The sequence below is a fragment of the Cucurbita maxima genome, unplaced genomic scaffold, assembly GCF_002738345.1.
Source record: "Cucurbita maxima cultivar Rimu unplaced genomic scaffold, Cmax_1.0 Cma_Scf00003, whole genome shotgun sequence".
Lineage (NCBI taxonomy): Eukaryota > Viridiplantae > Streptophyta > Magnoliopsida > Cucurbitales > Cucurbitaceae > Cucurbita > Cucurbita maxima.
The window spans coordinates 5,674,056-5,692,940 of record NW_019272019.1 but is presented as its reverse complement, the minus strand read 5'-3'; the positions used below and the strand labels follow the sequence as shown (position 1 = coordinate 5,692,940).

The window sequence follows — 18,885 nt, the reverse complement described above, 5'->3', positions numbered from 1 at the left end:
AAAAAAAAAAAAAAAAAAAAAAAAAAAAAAAAAAAAAAAAAAAAAAAAAAAAATCACTCCCGCTTCCTTCTTCCCCGCGGGAATATTTCGACTGAGCGGAAGGTATCGCTCGCAGCGGCGAATGGATTCTCTGATAATTGTGTGATAATGTCAGCAGTTAACGTATTAGAGCCGCCGACGAGGGGGAAGGTCGTGTTGAATACCGCGTTGGATCGCTCGATATCGAGCGCTGGCCTAAGGAGGCTCCAAAAGCCGCCAGAAATTGCGTTCAGCTTTGTCTTGATGACTACTACGATAACACCACCATTCACCGGATTGTACCGGATTTCATTTTTCAGAGCTGTGATCCTACCGGTAGTGGCACAGGTCCATCCATTTCTGTCTTGCTTCTATTCTGGTTGCATTTATTGGTTAGTGTTTTTGTAAACCTCTGTATTCTACTGGTAGTAGATATTTCTTAGAGAAGCTGATTGTTGAGTTCTTGCATGGAGAAATTAAAGAGAGTTCAAGTGAATTGGTAGTTAATGAAGTTCACTCAATCATTCTCTGCCTAATGACGTTTCGAGAATGTTATATTATTCTCTGCCTAATGATATTTGGATAGCGTTCTTAAGTTATCGAGAATGTTATATTATTTTGTGGCATGTAGTCACTGGCTATGCTGTCCTAAGACACTGTGGGATCGTATCTTCATAGTGTTTGTGAACACCATGATAGAACAATAGAAGGAGAACTGGAGAAGCTAATCAAGCAGATCAGACTGCCTTGCTACCATGTAGATGGGAAGGTATTAGGCACGGAATTAGTCCGTTAGCTGAAGGAGGGGACTAGGAAAATAGATAACAACAGGGAAGAGGGAACGCGAGCCAAAATGTCAGGCATCAATGTCCGAATTTCCAAAATCGTGCGTATGCATCATTATTTTTCTTATTTTCGGCAATCTGCATTTTCATGCAGGTGGTGAAAGTATATATGGGGTATTTTCCTAGATGAGTTTTTCTCACGGCTTAGATTCAAGCACAGGGGCTCGGTAGCGTGTGCAAATGATGGGTCACCTCATTCTAATGGAACTAAATTTTGTTATAACCTTGAGTCGATGTGATTTACTTGACAAGAAGCATACAATTTAAAGAAAGGTAACAATGATTCTTATTGTTCATCCATTTTGATATTGCTTGCTAATGTAATGATGGAGTTCATTGGTTGTTTTAGGTCAATGGGGATCCTGTGGATCCACCCAAGATAAAATCAGCTGAGGTAGGATTTAATGATAGAAGTTTTGAACTAGGTTGCAGTTTCATAATAGTTTTTACTTTTGATGGTCATTTCATGTTTCCCTAATGTTATAAGCTTCTATTATGTAAAAAGAATCTTTAAGGCACTTTGGAATCCATTTGAATCGATGTTGATTCTGAAAACATGGACACTAAGAAGAAAGCTGTGAAGTTAGAGTTCATACATTTCGGAACTCTCTTCGGAGATACATACCTTGGTTACCCCTGATTTCTCTGTTGCTTGGTATGTTTGCCTACTGTAGAAAACTAAATTTACTATCATTTGGAGAAGAAGCTGAAGATGATGAGAAAGAACTGGCAGCTTTGAAGAAGAAAAAAAAAAAAAAAAATAGGAGCAGTCATGATGTATTGGATGATCCACGTCTGTTATTGGAAGAGATTCCAAGCAGTGTTTCGGTAAATAAACAAACATAATAAAATAAGAAATTTCAATTACATTGCTTATCAATGTTCCAAAACTTTTTAGGGGGAATAATGAATTAGTGTAAGCTTGCTGCTCTCTTGATCTGAACAACTTTCAAGTAATCATCTTCTGAATGCCTCATTTCAATTTTCCCCTTGCAAGCTCAATTCTTACCCAAAAAAAAACCCCTTGATTCTCATACGAGGTCTGTTCATCTGAGATAAGTGTCAATAATATCTTCTTCTAACATTCACTTTTGAAGCTGCGGTAGTTGCAAAACTTAGTTGAGATCATTTATGGCACATTCAGAATATTTGTTGGTTTCTAACTGACATGATGAACCTTTTGAGTGCAAAACTCGTCTGACAGTAAAAGAACGAGGGAGATGCAGCTATCTGTTTGAGAAACTTTAGCATCAAATAAACAAGACACTCGTAGAGATTCAGATTCTGAATATTCTAATCTCCCTCAATATTGCAATAGTAATGACAGTGGAGCTAACTTTGATGCTCGAATGCTCGACAGATATTGAGAAAAATAACAGAGTTGGGAGATGAGCCATTTCACCCCATAAGTCTAAAAAATCTTATTTCATTGTTTAGCTTGGCTTTGGTACAAAGACACCAGGAAAATGAAAGGACATTTAAAATTTCAAATTATGAATCTCAACTTTATTACGCTCTTAAGCTTAGATCTCAAAGCTTTCCCTTTCTCCTTTCTCATTGTTGGTTTGTGACTTTAATATCTTCTGCATAATGAGGAACTTCTGTTTGCATCTTTTCATGCATGGATATTCGCATTTCTTACTTCTCCAATCTTTATAGCAAGTAAAGTAATTACTTTTTCTTTTTGTTACAGGTTTTGGAAAAACTTGCGAATTTTGAGAAAGTCATTTCTGGAAAACTCAGTAACTTCAAGCGCTGAATCTGGGCGTGGCAATGCTGATTTGTCAGACTGGAAATCTGTTAGTTAGAATTCACACTAGAGCCTTGCAAGGTAAATAATTATGAGTTTATTAACATACTTAAATGCCAACTTCGTACCCTTCAACACTTCAATGGACTGAAAATTTTGCATAATATTCCTACCAAAAAAAAAAAAAAAAAAAATTGGCTTAATAGTCCTATAAACAAATTGTAAAGTATTTCAATCTGCCCATAACATTACCCCTTGCTCAACAGGAGATTATGAAGTATATGTTATGTTTATGTTTACTTTATAAATTCATTATGTCCATCCAGTTATAAATTTCTCCTCTGGTTCTTTTTGTCCGATTTTTTAAAAAAATAGTTTAATCATTCAAACTTTTACTTTATTGCAAATGGAAAAATGTTTGAACTGTAATCCTCATCCATCCATTACTTGGTTTTCACCATGGATCATGCAGGACTGCATGTCTCGTGGTGATGATCCAAATGACTACTTTGTGCATGAACCTTTTCTCGAGAAGGGGAAAGAGAAATTTAACAAAATGAAAGCCAAACAAAAACGACGTGAACTGGAATGGGCGGGCAAATCTCTTACTTGACTCGTTAGTCAGGACGCAGGACATGGGTTTGAGAGTAGGTTAAATTCCTGATTGACTTGTCTCCATTTTTTACTTTCGAAATTGATCAAAAATACACATCTCTATTCCCACAGAATGGTGGAGCCAATTGGTTCGGACATGCAAGTTTTTGGATCTGGAAAAAGAAGAATATACGACCTCTCTCGACACATCACGCCATATCCTTCGTCTGTAATTTCCTTTGAATTTAGTTATAAAGCTTGGAGAAAAAGGCAACCCCATCCGTCAAATGTAATTACTTCCAATGGGTTAAGTTCTAGATTTGTTTGATACAAGTTGCAGGGATATGGATGTCCTTGAAGCTTCTTTTGCCTATGATTCATGACTTGGCCAACCCTCATCGTAAAAATGATTCTAATAAGTTGAGACATGAAACTGGGAACTACATATTCTCTGGACAGAAATAAATCAGTTTCCTTTTGTTGGCAGTCTTATTCAGCGGGAGCTCTTCAAAGGATCATATTCTCTGTCTTCTGTACCGCATATTCGGACTAGGAAAGTCTTCAACAGCACATGTTCTTCACAGAGCCGTTACTGCCACCAGACGCGCAAAGATAGTCGGCCAGCCATACTGGTGGGAAGTTGACTGGTACAAATAGGACTCGGCCCAACCGTTCATTAATTTGGTGAGAAAATCATGGTGAGTTTTATTTCTTCATTTATTTATTTTGAGTAAAATTATTGTTCGTTCCCATGCTTCTTTATTCAAATTCGGCTCATTCAAGTTGGTTGAGAGAGAGGGGGAGGGAAAGGGAGAGGGAAAGGGAGAGGGAAATGGATTTAACCTAACCTAACCCCCCACTCTCTATTATTAGATTCCTTGACTTTGTGATTGGCTGGGTTTCGTTCATATTAATGCTTTAAGTTCATCAATTTATTTCACACTATTTAGGGTATTGGGAATTAGGTGAACGGTGGGATTTAGAGGGATTGTTTGAAACGGATTTCACATTTCCCTTGTGTGATTCTGCAATTATTATCATTATTGTTCATGATTTCTTCTGTTCTACACACAATTGCTCAAAGGTTCCCACAATTACCGTTTGCTTTACGCTGCTTTTGTGTATAATTGAAAATTGAGAAATTAAGGGGAGAAAAGGAGATTTGTTTGATTGTTTTGCTTCCATCTCCACTTTGGAGGGGGGCGTGCCACACCACACGGCCTCTCTATTAGTCAAAAGGTAGCGTATAAGTTTGAATTTTTTGAACTTTGTGGCTCAATCTTCTTCTAGGCATGGCCCACTAAGCCGTCATATGGTCTTCCCTGTCAAGAGTTAGAGAGAGAAAAACTATGAAAGACAATCGTTGTAGCTCAAGATCTCATCTCGTACCAGATAAGATAGTATCACTTTTATACTAATATTTTCCTTTTATCTGATTGATGTCTTTGATAGGCATTTCATTTTTCATAATATTATTTCATGTATGGAAATTTCTTTATATAATGGCCTTATTCGCAAATTATTGTTGAGATAATGCTCATAGTTTTATTAGTTTTGACATTGATTTATTTTTTTAATTTTTTCCTCTTGATGAGATGACGAGATGACACTATCAGAAAAAAAAAATAAATAAATTCCATTCTTATAGCATAATAATTATAATAATAATAGTGTCTAGTGCCAACGTAGGCATTTTTCATTGATAAAAAAAATAAACTTGGAAGAAACCTAACATAAATTTCAAATTTTAAATAATTACTCCTTTTTTAGTAGAATTTTGTTTAAATGTTGTACGAAAAATAGTCCTTGAATTGATGAGTAGATAACTTGAAACAAGGTTATGGTGTTACAGTTGAATGCTACATTTGGTTCCCATTGCATAATTGCATAGATAATTATTGAAATTTGGGCATTGTATATTTTCTATGCTTTCAGATGGTAAAAAGTCTGAATTTTTATATTAATTATTTCTATTGACATTAAATAACATAAAATTAAAGAGAGAGACATACAAAGATTTAAAACATTTTCAAACGAGTGTCACAGGAAACAATAAAGTGATTAAAGTTTAGTTAATGTAAATACTTTTGAATCACGTGACACTGTATTAAAATGTATTAAAATATATAGCAATAAATTTATAAACGTAAAAGAATTTACGGTCTCTTTTTAATACAATAAATTTTATCTATTTTAATACTATTTGTAACGGTTTAAATTAAGCCGATATTATCTATTTTAATCTATTACATCGCCGTAACAGTATAATTTTATAAAAAAGCATTTTAATAGATGAGAAAAAATAAATGAAAAAGAAATAAGAAAAGTAAAAAACCGCGTGTTGGCAATCCCAAGTCACCGCTTCCCACCAACGACCGCCCTCAGTGGAAGCCGTAAACAACCATATTCTACCATTCCGTGTTCACACTTGTCAATCTTCAAAACCCTCGTAATCAAACAACTAATTATTATATTATTTTATATTTTTATTTTTAAAAATATTCCAATACTTTTTTCTCCTTTATTTGGCAGGTTTTCATTATATTAATATCTTTACACTGTTGGGCCCCACGTCTCCGGTTTCGATTTAAATTAATACATTTTTTTAGAAAATAATAAGGTGATTGAGAAAAATAAAATAAAATAAAATAAAATGGAGGGAATCCGATTGACTTTCAGAGCTCGAGTTCATAATTTATATGATTTATTATTACATTTAAAGATTTATTTGACACAAATATACAAATTTAATTAACAATTTTAAAAGTTAAAACATTTATATAAAATAGTATTATTCTTTTAGAAAAAAAAAAAGGATTCTAAAAACTTTGAAAAGATTTTATATATCCCTTTAACTTTTTTATTATTTCAAAACCATCCTTAATCCAATACCAAAGACCTATGAAATTATAAAGTGATATCTACTAAATCTTTACATTTAAATTATGTACTTTTTTTTTGCCAGATATTTCATTTTTGGTACTTAACTTGGGGTATCTCAGGAATTATATTATAAAAAATAAAAATAAAAAAACATTCAGGAGTTTTGGAAAATAAAATAAAATAAAAATGGTTATACTTTACCTTAAAACCCATAATTTATCCCTACTTATCAACAAACTTCTATCATACTTAATGTATAGTTATTTTGCAAAATAAGTAATATAAACATACGCAAACCAAAAATAAAAACTACATATTTCACATCATGGGAAAAATCCAAAATGCTAATTAATTCCATAATAAATAAATAAAAACAATAATATATATATATATATATATAAAAATAATAATAAAAGGACGTTGAGTTTGGATTTGGAATAACCAAAGTTGTGTCCTCACCGACCACCACAGATAAATTATGTGGTTTCCGCCATACGATGACGATCCACCCATCTTCTTCAATCTTTTTTTTATTCATATATTTATGTTTATAATATTTTATAAATTATAATTTTGTATTTCGATTTTCAAAAGCGTTGTGGGTTTGTTTCGGCGTTTTGGGGTCTGTAATCTGTGTGTTCACATTGGTGAGTCAAACCTGTAATCATGGACTTCCAAGGGAAGATGAAGATGAAGAATTAGCAACAAAACCCTCACCACAATTCCATTTTTCCATTTTTAAACCCTTTTTTTTTCCCTCACCAAACCCGTAATTCATTTCGTTTCTTTCAAATTTCTTGACCCTTCTTCCCCGATGAATGATTCCACCAACGGCGGCGCGAGGAAGAGGAACAGAGGGGATGAAGCCGATGAAGACGATGGTTCAATCGGAAAAAATGGCAGAGGAAAGGAGTTGAAGGGATTGGTTACTTCTCTGTTGCTGTTGGATGAACAGGAGAAGTATGAGCAGGAAGAACACGACAGAGCTTCCATGGAGGCGAAGGTTTCGATGGAGGTCAATCACAGGAAGAAGACGAAAGCCATGGATGATTTCTACTCAGAAGCTCAAGATTATTACTCTGAAGTCGAAGAGTCCGACCGATTGAAGCGAAAGAAATCGCGATTAGCAGCCAACTCCGTCGCGGTTGCAGCAGCTTCCGATGGATTACAGAAGATCGAAATCGTCAAATCAAACAAACGCGGCGGCGATGGCGGCGGACATCACCGGAGACTATGGGTAAAAGACAGGTCAAAAGCCTGGTGGGATGAATGTAACAGTCCGGATTATCCCGATGAAGAATTCAAGAAGCAATTCCGAATGGGAAGGGCAACTTTTGATATGATTTGTGAAGAGCTTAATTCCGCCATAGCCAAAGAGGACACGACTCTTCGAACCGCCATTCCCGTCCAGCAAAGAGTCGCCGTTTGTCTATGGAGATTAGCCACCGGCGACCCCCTTCGAGTCGTATCAAAGAAATTCGGGTTAGGTATTTCCACTTGCCATAAACTGATTCTGGAGGTCTGCACCGCCATTAGAACAGTGCTAATGCCGAAGCACCTGCAATGGCCGGAGGAAGAAACTCTGAGAAGAATCAAAGAGGAATACGAATCAATTTCCGGGATCCCTAACGTCGTTGGTTCAATGTACACCACACACATTCCGATCATCGCCCCCAAAATCAGCGTCGCAGCTTATTTCAACAAGCGGCACACAGAGAGAAATCAAAAAACATCATATTCAATTACAGTCCAAGGAGTTGTGGATCCGAGAGGGGTGTTCACCGACGTGTGCATCGGTTGGCCGGGATCAATGCCGGACGATCAAGTTCTAGAGAAATCAGCTCTGTTTCAAAGGGCAAACGGGGGACTATTGAAGGGGGTTTGGATTGTTGGGGGCTCCAGTTACCCATTACTGGACTGGGTTTTGGTACCTTACACACAGCAACATTTAACCTGGACTCAACATGCTTTCAACGAGAAGATTGGGGAGATTCAGAAGGTGGCTAAAGATGCCTTTGCTCGGCTGAAGGGACGGTGGCGCTGCCTGCAGAAGCGGACGGAGGTGAAGCTTCAGGACTTGCCGGTGGTGCTCGGAGCTTGCTGTGTTCTCCACAATATTTGTGAATTGGGGAATGAAGAAATGGATAGAGAACTCTCAACAGAGCTTCAAGATGATGAAATGGCTCCTGAAGTTGCTTTGAGGTCAGTGTCCTCCATGAAAGCCAGAGATGCCATTGCTCATAATCTGCTGCACCATGGACTTGCAGGGACTTCTTTTCTTTAGCTAAGGAACTCAGAATCTAATCGTTTTTGGGTATCTGTTCGTTTCACAGCCTGAAGCTGTTGCCCATTTCACTAATGGGGTTCCTTTTTTTTTTTTTTCCCCCCTCTCTAAATTATTTTTTCATATGTTCTTGTTATGAAATTGAAATCACAAAGAAATATTTGTAGTTTAGAGCCATATACAGGTTAGATTCCTAGGCATGACAGACAGAATGGAATTTAAATGAAATGTTCAATTCTTTTAAAAGTTTCCTTCTTATTCTTTACCCTTTTTATGTGGGTGTGTACGTACCTGCACCAGCTCCATTTTTGGGGTTTCCATCACGGTCAATGCTTTAGTTGGAACAGCTTTAATTGGTATCCCCAGCCCCAAGGCAGGTCTTGAAGCACTTGTTTGAGACTTGCATAATTTAAAAATAATCAAAAGTCAGAGAGTTATTGAATTCAAACTTGAGATACCAATAAATTTATGATCTTGGAATCAAATAGAACACGATTGTAAGACTAAACCTATGAGATTAAATTATGCTCCATACATAGCTTCTAAGCGCATTTAGCTTAGAGATAAATTAAAAGGATTATCTTCCTTATATTTTCAATCAATTGCTCATTCATAATTATTATATATATAAACTAGATCTACACATAAACTATTAATAAAAATAGTGTCACAAAAAAATTATAAAAAAGAACATAAAACAATTTAAAAATGAGCACATAGTCATATCAATATTTAAAGGTCAACTCTAACTCTAACTCTAACTTAAATTAGTCAATAAAACTTCAATTATCATCTTAAATGCAGATGGTTCGATCTTCACCAATAATTACTCGATAATGGGATTTAACTTTGTATCCCTTGTGATTGGAAATTCTAAGCTTTCAAACCCCACAAGCTTGAAAAATGTGAACTTTGACCCCTTGTCCTCCCCCTTTCTCTGTAAAACTATTGTTGAGACAAAAGATTTATATATATTCACATGGGTTATAAATTTATAATTCAGAAATACCCCCTTTGGGTGTGGGTTGGTTTTATGTGAAAATAATCATCATTCACATAAAGTTTATTACCTTCGTCAGGAATCTTTATCCCTATGTCATTTTCATAATCCAAAGCAGAAGATGTCTGAAACCTGACAGGCAGAACAAGATTAAGAAGTCATCTGACTACAACTTGTTAGCCAAAAACAGAAACGAAAAAAGTCGCACTGATCAATGACAATACCAAACATGATTTTGATTTTTGGAAATGGGCTATTTGATTCTTCTCTGGGCTCATCCCGGCCCACATCGAAAACTGAAAACAAATGTAATATCAGATATGGTGATAACCACCATTTTGCCAAATGCTTCATTTGAACCATTTAATTCTATTTTCTGTCTGGGAATAGGCACCTAACAGGAAACCATACTTGTAAGTTCATCGTCCGTCATCGTGGTTAGATGGTAAGCGGAAAGGAAAATGTGCAAATTGAATCTTCAAAGCAGGGGAATCAGGCTTTTTGTCATCGAACTTGTAACCAGCAGAAAATCATACATCAGATTATCTAAACTTATATGAAGCATTTTAAGAGTTGTCCTAGTTCATTTAGAGAAATTCATTGATCGAGTGTCCGTTCATAAATAATGTCAATGGCATCATTAGTTAAAGAGGTAGTGGGAAAGGAGAACGGAGGCATTATTTTGGTGAGTGATTCAGGAGTGCCCAAGTACCTGAAACCTTTGGTTTATCATACAGTTTGGTCATCCTTTGTCTTAGAATCCGGCGCAATTGTAGTGCCAGATATACTTGGCTAAATACTAGATCATAAATTTTATGTACCAAGCAATACACAATAAGAATCCCTAAATACTGCTGCACGTTTTCAGTTTCTTCAAGCATTTATCTTTACGTTTTGACTTAGATTATCACCCGTACAGAGAGGAACGAATCATACAATACCTTGAAGAGCTTCCATTGCAGCCTGGGCATATCTTGCTTCACTGAACTCGACAAAACATAATACCGTAGCCTTATCTCCACGCTGCAGTTCAATTACTCGTTATAACAGAAGGAATGTACAATGACGTTTAAGAACATATGACAGAAGAAAAATAATACCATAAAATCTGAGCATAAGGACACAATAATTATAAACAGGACCTCCACCATAGAGTGCATGCAGTTGTTAATTGCCAATGAAGGCCTTATCGTAGTAAAACATGCCTCCATAGTTTAAATTTTAAAGTAAAGGGAGCCTGATAACTTACCCGTCTGGGCTCCTTGTGAACAACTCTGATGTCTTCATAGCCAATAAATGGGCGGAAAAGATCTTACAATTCGAAGTTAAGATATGACAAAACATGACTACGTGACAATAGTTCTGTCTATTGCAATTTACGTCCTATTTTCTTCGACTAAAGTGACATCAAGAAGACAACAATGGTTGTTTTAAGTTTTAACAGAAACTCAACTTGTTTGGGATGCTGCCTACACCCTAGGAAAGTTAAAGCACAGGGTGTAAATAAAGTTGGAGAGACAGGAGAAATAGTAACAAAAGTAAGCACATGAGGCAAAAGGATACGGCCTACTTCTCTCCTAGTACAATCTGTAGGAAGTCCATCAACGAAAATAATGTTTGATTCCCGAGACGAAATTGGATCGCAATCAGCAGTTCTGAGACCAAGAGAATTGGCCCTTTCATGACCTATTTCTGCCATATCCATCAGTCCTGGACTACTGCCCACTGCAATATCTTGTCTTTGACTTGCTAATGAATCTTCAAATGGAGGTCTGTAGCCTTTTGCACTCAAACCGCCCCCAATAACTGGTTCCGGGTATTTACTAATGGTTCCTACTTCAGTATATCCATAAGCTCCCGGTCCTGATGAATTTTTCGACAGTTACAAGACATGTAAAGCACTCATTAAATAAATATATTTTATGCTAAAGATAAAATTCTTACATGTTTCAGCAAATCATCAGGAGGGATGTACCATTGGTCAATAGAGGTCGAATTAGGGTAAGATGTCAAAGGAGGTGCTTCAGAGTAGGTTGAAAGGCCAGACCTCGCTACACTTCCTGCTGCATGAGCCAACAATTGAACATTAGCTTGAAGTATGCTGTTCGCAGAATCGGTTAAATCTACAAACCATGTACTCCACACTTCACATCGCATAAGAAGAATGGAGACTTCCATTTCCCATCTTTCTTTAAGGAAAATCAATTAGCCCTAGATTCTTCCAAGCCAGACCCAAAAACGAGGTACGTGAATAGAATTAAATATTGGTGTGAATAAGCAATGAACAAGGGAATGTTATGGAATGACTAGGTTGAACCACTCGTATCCTAAAATACAGCAGCTGAAATGATTCAACAGAAACTAGCCTTGCAATTGCTCCATATAAATGATTCAACAGCCCGATACTACGGTATCATAAAAATTTTCCAAGAAAAATAATACACTACAGTCATCGAGCAGTACAAGGAACAATTCACATGATCAACCCTATGGCACCTCATCTAGACATCCTCTAACGCAACGATTTCCCAGAAAGTTGATGGTTTATCTTTTCGCCTATATTCAGTACAAATGCAACTGGCCAAAAGCTTATTCTACTTTAATTTTTCTCTTTAAGCTCGATTTCGTTCACCTAAGCTACTTTTCGTTCCATGCTGCCAATATTCTTCCGATCAAGTGTAGCAGTGATTCTAAACAATGAAATCTTGTTCCAAGATCGAGTAAATGGAAGAAATACAAGAGGTCGTTGAACTAGGGTTCCATATGAGATGAGTACCTCTATCTGCTATCTGGTATACGCATCCTCTTCCATGGCTTGGCCGTCTGCTCTGCTTCCGCTGCAACTGCGACCTTCCCGCGGTCTCGTCTTTCTCCGGTTCTCCGTAAATGCTTAAATTGGCCAAAATACTTCCAACATTAAATTTGTTTCAATTATGTCTTATATCCTTTACAAAATTTATTTTTGTTTTCAGAAAAAAAATAAAAATAATAATAATAAAAAAAAGCTTTAGAATATAAATAAAAATTAACCATTATTTATAGTTATATGGAGTATTAATACCATTATTACTATTTATTAAATTAACTTTTTTAGTGTTTCTCTTTCATACACAGCTATGTTTTAATGGGAATAAATAAATAAATAAAATAAAATTTTATATCGTTATAATTGATCTAGAACAATATAATATTATGAATCATATCAGTTATAGCTATTTTGGTTCGCCTCTTAAATATGATTCGTAGGGTTTTACATTCATTGAGACTGTATCATCAATATGAAGGTCGTGCAGGTTCAGCATCATCAATACGAAGGTCGATTGCCTTAAATGCTAGAAATGGAGTATCGGATAGGATATCAAGTTGAGCCATAAACATTTCTGTTTTTAAATTTGAAATTTTCAAATATATTATTTTCTCATAATAAATAGAATAATTTGAACCCGTAATAGATTTTTTTATTCAATTTATTTTTGTATATTTTTATTCCTTATTATATATCCATTGAGTAGTTGGAAAAAAATAGTTTAGTCTTAATCGACAATATTTTCATTAGAGTATAATTAATAAATCCTAATTACTATTTGACCTAAGTAAACCCAAGACAAGAGGTCTTAATTGGAATTTAACACGCTGGTTTATGCCCAGGACTTTGCCCTATGATACGACGTCACTTCACAGCACAATTGGGCTCATATTGGAGTTTTGGAGTGTGCCTCCTGCGTAGCCATGGGGCGCGTTAACCCCAGAACCAAGCCATCGGTGGCGGGAACCGCCGGTAAATCAGAAAGTCGGCGGATGAGCAACGCGGACCGTTCGGCATACTTCGCGAGGAGAGAGGCGGCGAAGATATTGCGGCGTGTTCTTGAGGGTGATGCTCACCGTCGAGCCGTCGCCTCCATCAAGTCACTCGTTTATGCTCCGTCTGTTCGGAATAAGAAGGGTACATTCGCTCTTGTTTGCAAGACTCTCAAGTGTAAGTTCTGAACAACGACTCTTTCCCGCCATGAATGCTGAAAAGGATTTTCAAACGATTCTCGTGTAGGTATCAGAAGAAAATATTGGTTTTAGTTCAACATTTTGTTTTGCGATTGAATAGGAGGGTTAGGAATCATGTATATATTGGTCCAGTTTGTGCCTAAACTTTCATAGGTTTACTTTTGGTTTCTCGGTTGGAGATGTATTCCTTAATTATAAACCCATAATCATTCTCTAAATTAGTCGAAAGTGGATTCCCAACAATTTCAACCATCATTAGCAATCCTCCCCTCGAATAAAGTATACTATAGAGCCTCTCCTAAAGCTATATAGCCCTCGAACAACCTCCTCTTAATCGAGGCTCGACTCCTTTCTCTGGAGCCCTCAAGTAAGTACACCATTTGTTCGAAATTTAAGGATTCTATTGACATGGATAAATTAAGGGCACTCTAATACCATGTTAAGAATCATGAATCTCCACAATGGTATGATATTGTTCACTTTGAGCATAATCTCTCGTGACTTTGATTTTAGTTTTGTTCCAATGGAGATGTATTCCTCCGTTCTAAACCCAAGATCATTCTCTAAATTAGCCAAAGGTGGGACTCTCTCCCACAATCCTCACGGCCTATATTGTAATGCAACAGTTTTTGCTCTACAACTTCGAACTGGATTGATAGCGTAGCAATAGATAATCTGGGAAATTGAAATCCTATTTATTAATAGTGAATGATTATGTGACTAGCTCGGTCAATCATCTCTTTCCTCGCCCTTCAGTGGTAATATCTGCGGTGATGTAGCATAACTAAAAAGGTTCATTTTGTAGCTTTCTGAATTCTCTTGCTTTGGTTGTATTATTAGACCTCCCTATAATCAAGGAAGTACTGGAGGCTGCTGATTTATTGAGCAACAAATGGAAGGTACTCTTGCATCTTCTTTGTAATTCATTTGCTTCATACATATTTCTCAAGTCTTGGATAATTCTGTCTTGATAGCTTTCTCACTTACCACAAACATACCATAACATTAGTGTAATATCGTTGCAGAGGCAGAAGGAATTAATTTATGTCATCATGTATGATATCCTCCTAGGCCAGGTATTTTATTCATCTTAGATCAAGACAATATCAGTTTATCATTCAAAGGTCGACCCCAAAAATGTTTTTTTTGATAGTTGAACAAGCGGGGGTGGATTTATTGTTGCTCAAATTCTGTGTCGACCATCAAGATGTTTTGAAATTTATTTACTCGAAATCAGTTTTGTCCATCTTCAATAGTAACTCTATGGGCATGGCTTTGAGTTTGAAAGTACTTATATCATCAAGAGTTACTGGGTCCGCAGGGAGTTTGGAGGTCGGATCATGTATTTCAGTACCTTGGATAAATTATTGTTACAATAACGTGTCTAATGAATATGTAAAAACTTCTGCTACTGAGACTGCTGCAGCATGCTTATTTTACATTTGGTGTTGATTGACAATATTTTATGGAACTATGCGTAGAAAACTCCTTTAGCTGGCGATGCAGAGAAGTTTCTTATGCGGCAGCAAAGCGCTTTACAATCTGTGGTTACACAGCTTTTGTCAAAGAGAAAAGCAAATAATATTGAAGATTTAATAGCTCGTGGGGATAATCCTGGTAAGTGTTCTTTATGATTCTGTTGTTGTGCTGATTCTACTAGCTTAGGCCCGGTTTGATAACTTTTTAGTTTTCTGTTTTTTTACTCGCATTCTTAGTCAAATTCTAAAAACAAAACAATTTTTTGTAGTTTTGGTTTTTTAAAACACAAGTAGAAATGAATAACAAAATGTAAAAACTTAAGAGTAGAAGTAGTGTTTACAAACTTAATTTTTATGGTTATTCAACTCTGATCTTCAATTCAGGTGTTTCAAGGCCTCGTTTTATACGTGTGAATACTTTGAAGATGGATGTTCACGCAGCAATACAAGAATTAGGCAAAAGATATGCAGTGAGTTCCAAAATCTTTCCGAATTGTTGTTGATGTATTTAAAAGTAGTGTAGAGTTCAATAGCCACAGCAGAATTATCTTCACTTATTGTAACTTCATCATTTTGTAAATTATTAATTATTCTAAGCGCCTCCTAGCCCCTTCAATCCTTTTAAAACATGCATAATGGATGCTGGGATAGAATCTGTTATGAGTTTTATTGTTGGTAAGGTTTGTATTCCATTTGGACACTTCAGAAGAATTCCTTAAAGGTGCTGGTTATTATGTCAAATAGGTTCAGAAGGATGACATGGTTCCTGACCTCTTGGTACTTCCTCCAGGCAGCGATTTACATGATCATCCATTGGTTGCAGATGGGAGTATCTTCATGCAAGTAAGTCCGTAGTTTTCTTCAGTCCAATTGATCACGAAACATGTATTAAAGGTCAAGGGTTGCTGTTCTTTCTTTCTATTGTATAACAACAAGTGAGTACTGATGTTTGTAGGGGAAGGCTAGTTCTATGGTTGCAGTAGCCCTTGATCCCAAGCCAGGATGGGAAGTAAGATCACTTAGCCTGTACTTACTGTCGAGCTCACTTCATAATTTGGATCGATTTCTATGGTTTCTTGGTTTCTCCTCGCTCCTTTCCACCTTTAATTGATATTACAAGTTCTGTCGAACAACTTGCTGTTTTACGAACAACTTAACATCCTTTCTGGTGTATGAACTCGTGTTTTATTGCCTCTTTTCTTTCCACCTCTTTATCACATATTTCAGCTTTGTTCATCCTCCCTGTAGCGTTAATACTCTCCATTCTGATATTTTGTATTATTGAAGGTCCTTGATGCATGTTCAGCTCCGGGTAACAAAACTGTCCACCTTGCCTCTCTCATGAACGGAAAAGGAAGGATCATTGCATGTGAATTGAACGAAAACAGGGTCAAACGCTTACAACATACTATCGAACTATCGGGAGCTTCTAGTATCCTTTGTCGATAGTATATGGGTTTCGTAACTAGCAACTTTCTATCCTTCTGCAATTTTACACCATGTTGTTTTCTCTAATTAGATTAATCACTTTGTATATGAGCCTTTCATTTTAATGGGTTGGAGACTAAAAAGTAACATGATGTCCCCGTTTATGCCATTACCAGCTAATTTCCTGGATAGTTCCTTTATTGATTCCAATATGTTCCTGTAACTTGTACGTTACTTGATTAAACTTAACCTTGGTGCAAGATATAGAAGTTTTGCATGGGGATTTCCTTGCTCTTGATCCAAAAGATCCTTCGTTGTCCAAAGTAAGTTCTGCTCCGATCCGCACTGATCATCTTTTTGTTCAGTTGCCACCCTCCTGTTCTTTTAAACGATGGCTTCTCTGATGTGGTTAGAGTATCCAAGCATTACAGCTTTAAGCGTTTACAAGGCAATTCCATTGCCCCTTGGTTTTGACAGAACGGTAGAAATAATAAGTAATAACCTCAGCCATTATTGCTCAGAAATTAGAATAGTTTGCGATTTCTATTTTTTGCCACGGCATACTGATATTCAGCTGGAAAATGTTCACTCTTGCATCATCCTCTTTTGATTTTTCAAGGTCCGTGCCATTCTTTTGGATCCTTCCTGCTCTGGCTCTGGAACTGCAGCTGCTAGATTAGATCATTTGCTCCCGTCACATGTTGAAGGTAACTCCTAGCCGTGTAATAGTTGGCACAAATTATAATCTATTATCTGCTATATTTCCTTCTGGTTAGTGCTACCTTCATCTATCATCATGAATCGTGCAGGGAAGAGCTCTGGGGATGACCATGAACGATTGGACAAACTCGCTGCGTTTCAGAGGAAGGCTCTAGCTCATGCATTTTCTTGTGAGTTGAGTTTCCTATAGCAATGTATTCTCCTATAAAGCAATCCTTTTTCCATTCACGTTCATGACTAATGTCATCTCCTCGCAGTTCCGGCCGTAGAGAGAATTGTTTACAGCACATGTTCTATTCATCAAGTTGAAAACGAAGATGTTGTACAGTCATTATTACATCTGGCTGAATCGCATGGTTTTCAACTGGAAACTCCGTTCCCACAGTGGCAGCGGCGAGGTCTCCCAGTTTTTGCCGGCGGTAAATATCAACAGATCGTTTGGTGTTTTTCTTGAACTCCCCCTATTCGAATTAGCTATTTAGAGATCTTCGATAAAACATTCAGGATTATCTTCTCATTTATGCAGCTAACCATTTACTTCGAACCGACCCCATCGAAGACAAAGAAGGATTCTTCATAGCACTATTTAAGAAGCAGAACACGACGCACCCATTTCCCCAAATTTCTAGTAGAGATAAAAGCTCTAGAAATCATGGTGGAAATATCAGGAACAGTCGGGCAGTTGCGTGCCTTCCTACCAGCATGTTCAAAATGTGGATGCATGCACATTCAAAGAGGACACGACGGAGAAAAATCCACACTCCATCCGAAACCAGAACAAGATCTTGATTATTCTCAAAACAAAGCACAGTAAAATCTTCAAAGTTTCAACATTTCTGCTCAGGTTAGTTGAATTACAATTCAAGCCTAGCTTTTCATTGTTCATCTTTATGTTTAGAACATCGCATAGCGTCTAATTGACTGTGTCTCATATCTATACGATAGACATTTCTTATAAAACCTTAAAGTTTTCATTAAAATAAGCATTTCAAGCACACACTACAGAGGTAACACCCACATATCAGTTATTACGACAGCAAAAAGGAAAGGGAAAATAAAACACACACGTACACCATGGTGCCATATCTTGAAAACCCATGATCCAAAGAACCCATCCATAATACTCCCGCCCCATCAATTGACCTTGACCTCAACGATCTTGGGCTTCTTAGGCTCCGGTGGTGGCAACTTTTGCACAGTCACAGTAAGCACACCGTCCTGACAAACCGCCGTAATGGCATCCGTGTTGGCATTTTCCGGCAACACAAATTTCCTCATAAACTTGCCGACTCTTCTCTCCATCCTTACGTACTTGGCCCCTTCTTTCTCCTCCTCCCTCTTCCTCTCGCCACTTACCAGTAGCACATTGTCTTCCTCTACCTGAACCTTGATGTCACCAACCTTCAACCCCGGCATGTCGACGACAAAAACATAGGAATTCGGGTACTCCTTGACGTCGGCCGGAGTGGCTGCCATGGCCTTGGCGTCCCGTACGTAGGTACGGGTCGGGGCGCTGAAAGACTTGTCGGCGTCGTCGGCGAAGTCCATCACGTGCTGGAGGGTGGAGAAGAGTGGGGAGTCCAAGCCCATGACTCTGAGATCCATCTTCCTCTTGTTTGATGCTTAGGGAAAGAACACAGGAGAAGGGATGCTAGCGCAAAGGAGAATGTTGTTGGAAACGTTATGGAAGAGATGTTTTACTTGTGGGGAACGGTGACCGGTTGGTTCGGTTTTATATGTGTTGTGAATGAACTTAAGGAACTGAAAGGACGAATTTTCTGGAAGTATTGAGAAGAGCTGGAAGGAGGTTCCAGGAGCTTCTGTAGCATTCCTCGTTTGGATTCTGGAAGTTGACGGAGTCAATAGACGATAATGACCTTGTCACT

General features: G+C 37.2%; 4 protein-coding genes and 1 pseudogene across 8 annotated transcripts; 3 read left to right on the top strand and 2 right to left on the bottom strand.

Moving 5' to 3' along the window:
* Positions 1-61: 61 nt before the first annotated feature.
* Positions 62-4,040, top strand: LOC111476358 (annotated as a pseudogene).
* A 2,553-nt stretch (positions 4,041-6,593) lies between these two features.
* Positions 6,594-8,551, top strand: LOC111477208 (protein ANTAGONIST OF LIKE HETEROCHROMATIN PROTEIN 1-like). Its single transcript, XM_023121241.1, has one exon. The coding sequence runs from the start codon at positions 6,905-6,907 to the stop codon at positions 8,372-8,374; it is 1,470 nt and encodes a 489-aa protein (XP_022977009.1). The 5' UTR covers positions 6,594-6,904; the 3' UTR covers positions 8,375-8,551.
* LOC111477297 (RNA-binding protein 1-like) lies at positions 8,475-12,292 on the bottom strand. Of its 5 annotated transcripts, none has more exons than XM_023121373.1 (8): positions 12,151-12,292; positions 11,319-11,437; positions 10,938-11,237; positions 10,624-10,685; positions 10,316-10,397; positions 9,599-9,670; positions 9,445-9,506; positions 8,475-8,783 (listed from the first exon to the last, which is right to left on the bottom strand). In XM_023121373.1, the coding sequence occupies exons 3-7, from the start codon at positions 11,077-11,079 to the stop codon at positions 9,466-9,468; spliced, it is 399 nt and encodes a 132-aa protein (XP_022977141.1). In that variant the 5' UTR covers positions 11,080-11,237; positions 11,319-11,437; positions 12,151-12,292; the 3' UTR covers positions 8,475-8,783; positions 9,445-9,465. The 5 variants fall into 5 exon arrangements, with proteins under 5 accessions (XP_022977141.1, XP_022977140.1, XP_022977137.1 ...); XM_023121372.1 differs by having other exon boundaries at positions 8,475-8,773; XM_023121369.1 differs by lacking the exons at positions 8,475-8,783; positions 9,445-9,506 and having other exon boundaries at positions 9,514-9,670.
* Positions 12,293-13,052: 760 nt separating this feature from the next.
* On the top strand, positions 13,053-17,998 carry LOC111477204 (probable 28S rRNA (cytosine-C(5))-methyltransferase). Its single transcript, XM_023121238.1, has 13 exons — positions 13,053-13,350; positions 14,214-14,272; positions 14,399-14,449; positions 14,855-14,990; positions 15,236-15,321; positions 15,596-15,694; positions 15,807-15,860; positions 16,139-16,283; positions 16,541-16,602; positions 16,899-16,986; positions 17,089-17,169; positions 17,257-17,418; positions 17,526-17,998. Exons 1-13 carry the CDS (start codon positions 13,104-13,106, stop codon positions 17,786-17,788), a joined length of 1,533 nt encoding a protein of 510 aa, XP_022977006.1. The 5' UTR covers positions 13,053-13,103; the 3' UTR covers positions 17,789-17,998.
* Positions 17,952-18,735, bottom strand: LOC111477291 (17.3 kDa class II heat shock protein-like). Its single transcript, XM_023121362.1, has one exon. It carries the CDS (start codon positions 18,602-18,604, stop codon positions 18,134-18,136), a length of 471 nt encoding a protein of 156 aa, XP_022977130.1. The 5' UTR covers positions 18,605-18,735; the 3' UTR covers positions 17,952-18,133.
* Positions 18,736-18,885: the final 150 nt, after the last annotated feature.

What these genes read in the sequence shown, in the direction of transcription:
- LOC111477208 (XM_023121241.1), top strand. Translation starts at nt 6,905, where the DNA reads ATGAATGATTCCACCAACGGCGGCGCGAGGAAGAGGAACAGAGGGGAT.
- LOC111477204 (XM_023121238.1), top strand. Translation starts at nt 13,104, where the DNA reads ATGGGGCGCGTTAACCCCAGAACCAAGCCATCGGTGGCGGGAACCGCC. An exon ending in ATGGGAGTATCTTCATGCAA is followed by an intron (nt 15,695 to 15,806) that starts GTAAGTCCGTAG and finishes TGATGTTTGTAG; the next exon opens with GGGAAGGCTAGTTCTATGGT. An exon ending in ATCCCAAGCCAGGATGGGAA is followed by an intron (nt 15,861 to 16,138) that starts GTAAGATCACTT and finishes GTATTATTGAAG; the next exon opens with GTCCTTGATGCATGTTCAGC.
- LOC111477297 (XM_023121369.1), bottom strand. Translation starts at nt 11,079, where the DNA reads ATGGATATGGCAGAAATAGGTCATGAAAGGGCCAATTCTCTTGGTCTC. An exon ending in TACTAGGAGAGAAGTAGGCC is followed by an intron (nt 10,686 to 10,937) that starts GTATCCTTTTGC and finishes TCGAATTGTAAG; the next exon opens with ATCTTTTCCGCCCATTTATT. An exon ending in TTCACAAGGAGCCCAGACGG is followed by an intron (nt 10,398 to 10,623) that starts GTAAGTTATCAG and finishes ATTGAACTGCAG; the next exon opens with CGTGGAGATAAGGCTACGGT.
- LOC111477291 (XM_023121362.1), bottom strand. Translation starts at nt 18,604, where the DNA reads ATGGATCTCAGAGTCATGGGCTTGGACTCCCCACTCTTCTCCACCCTC.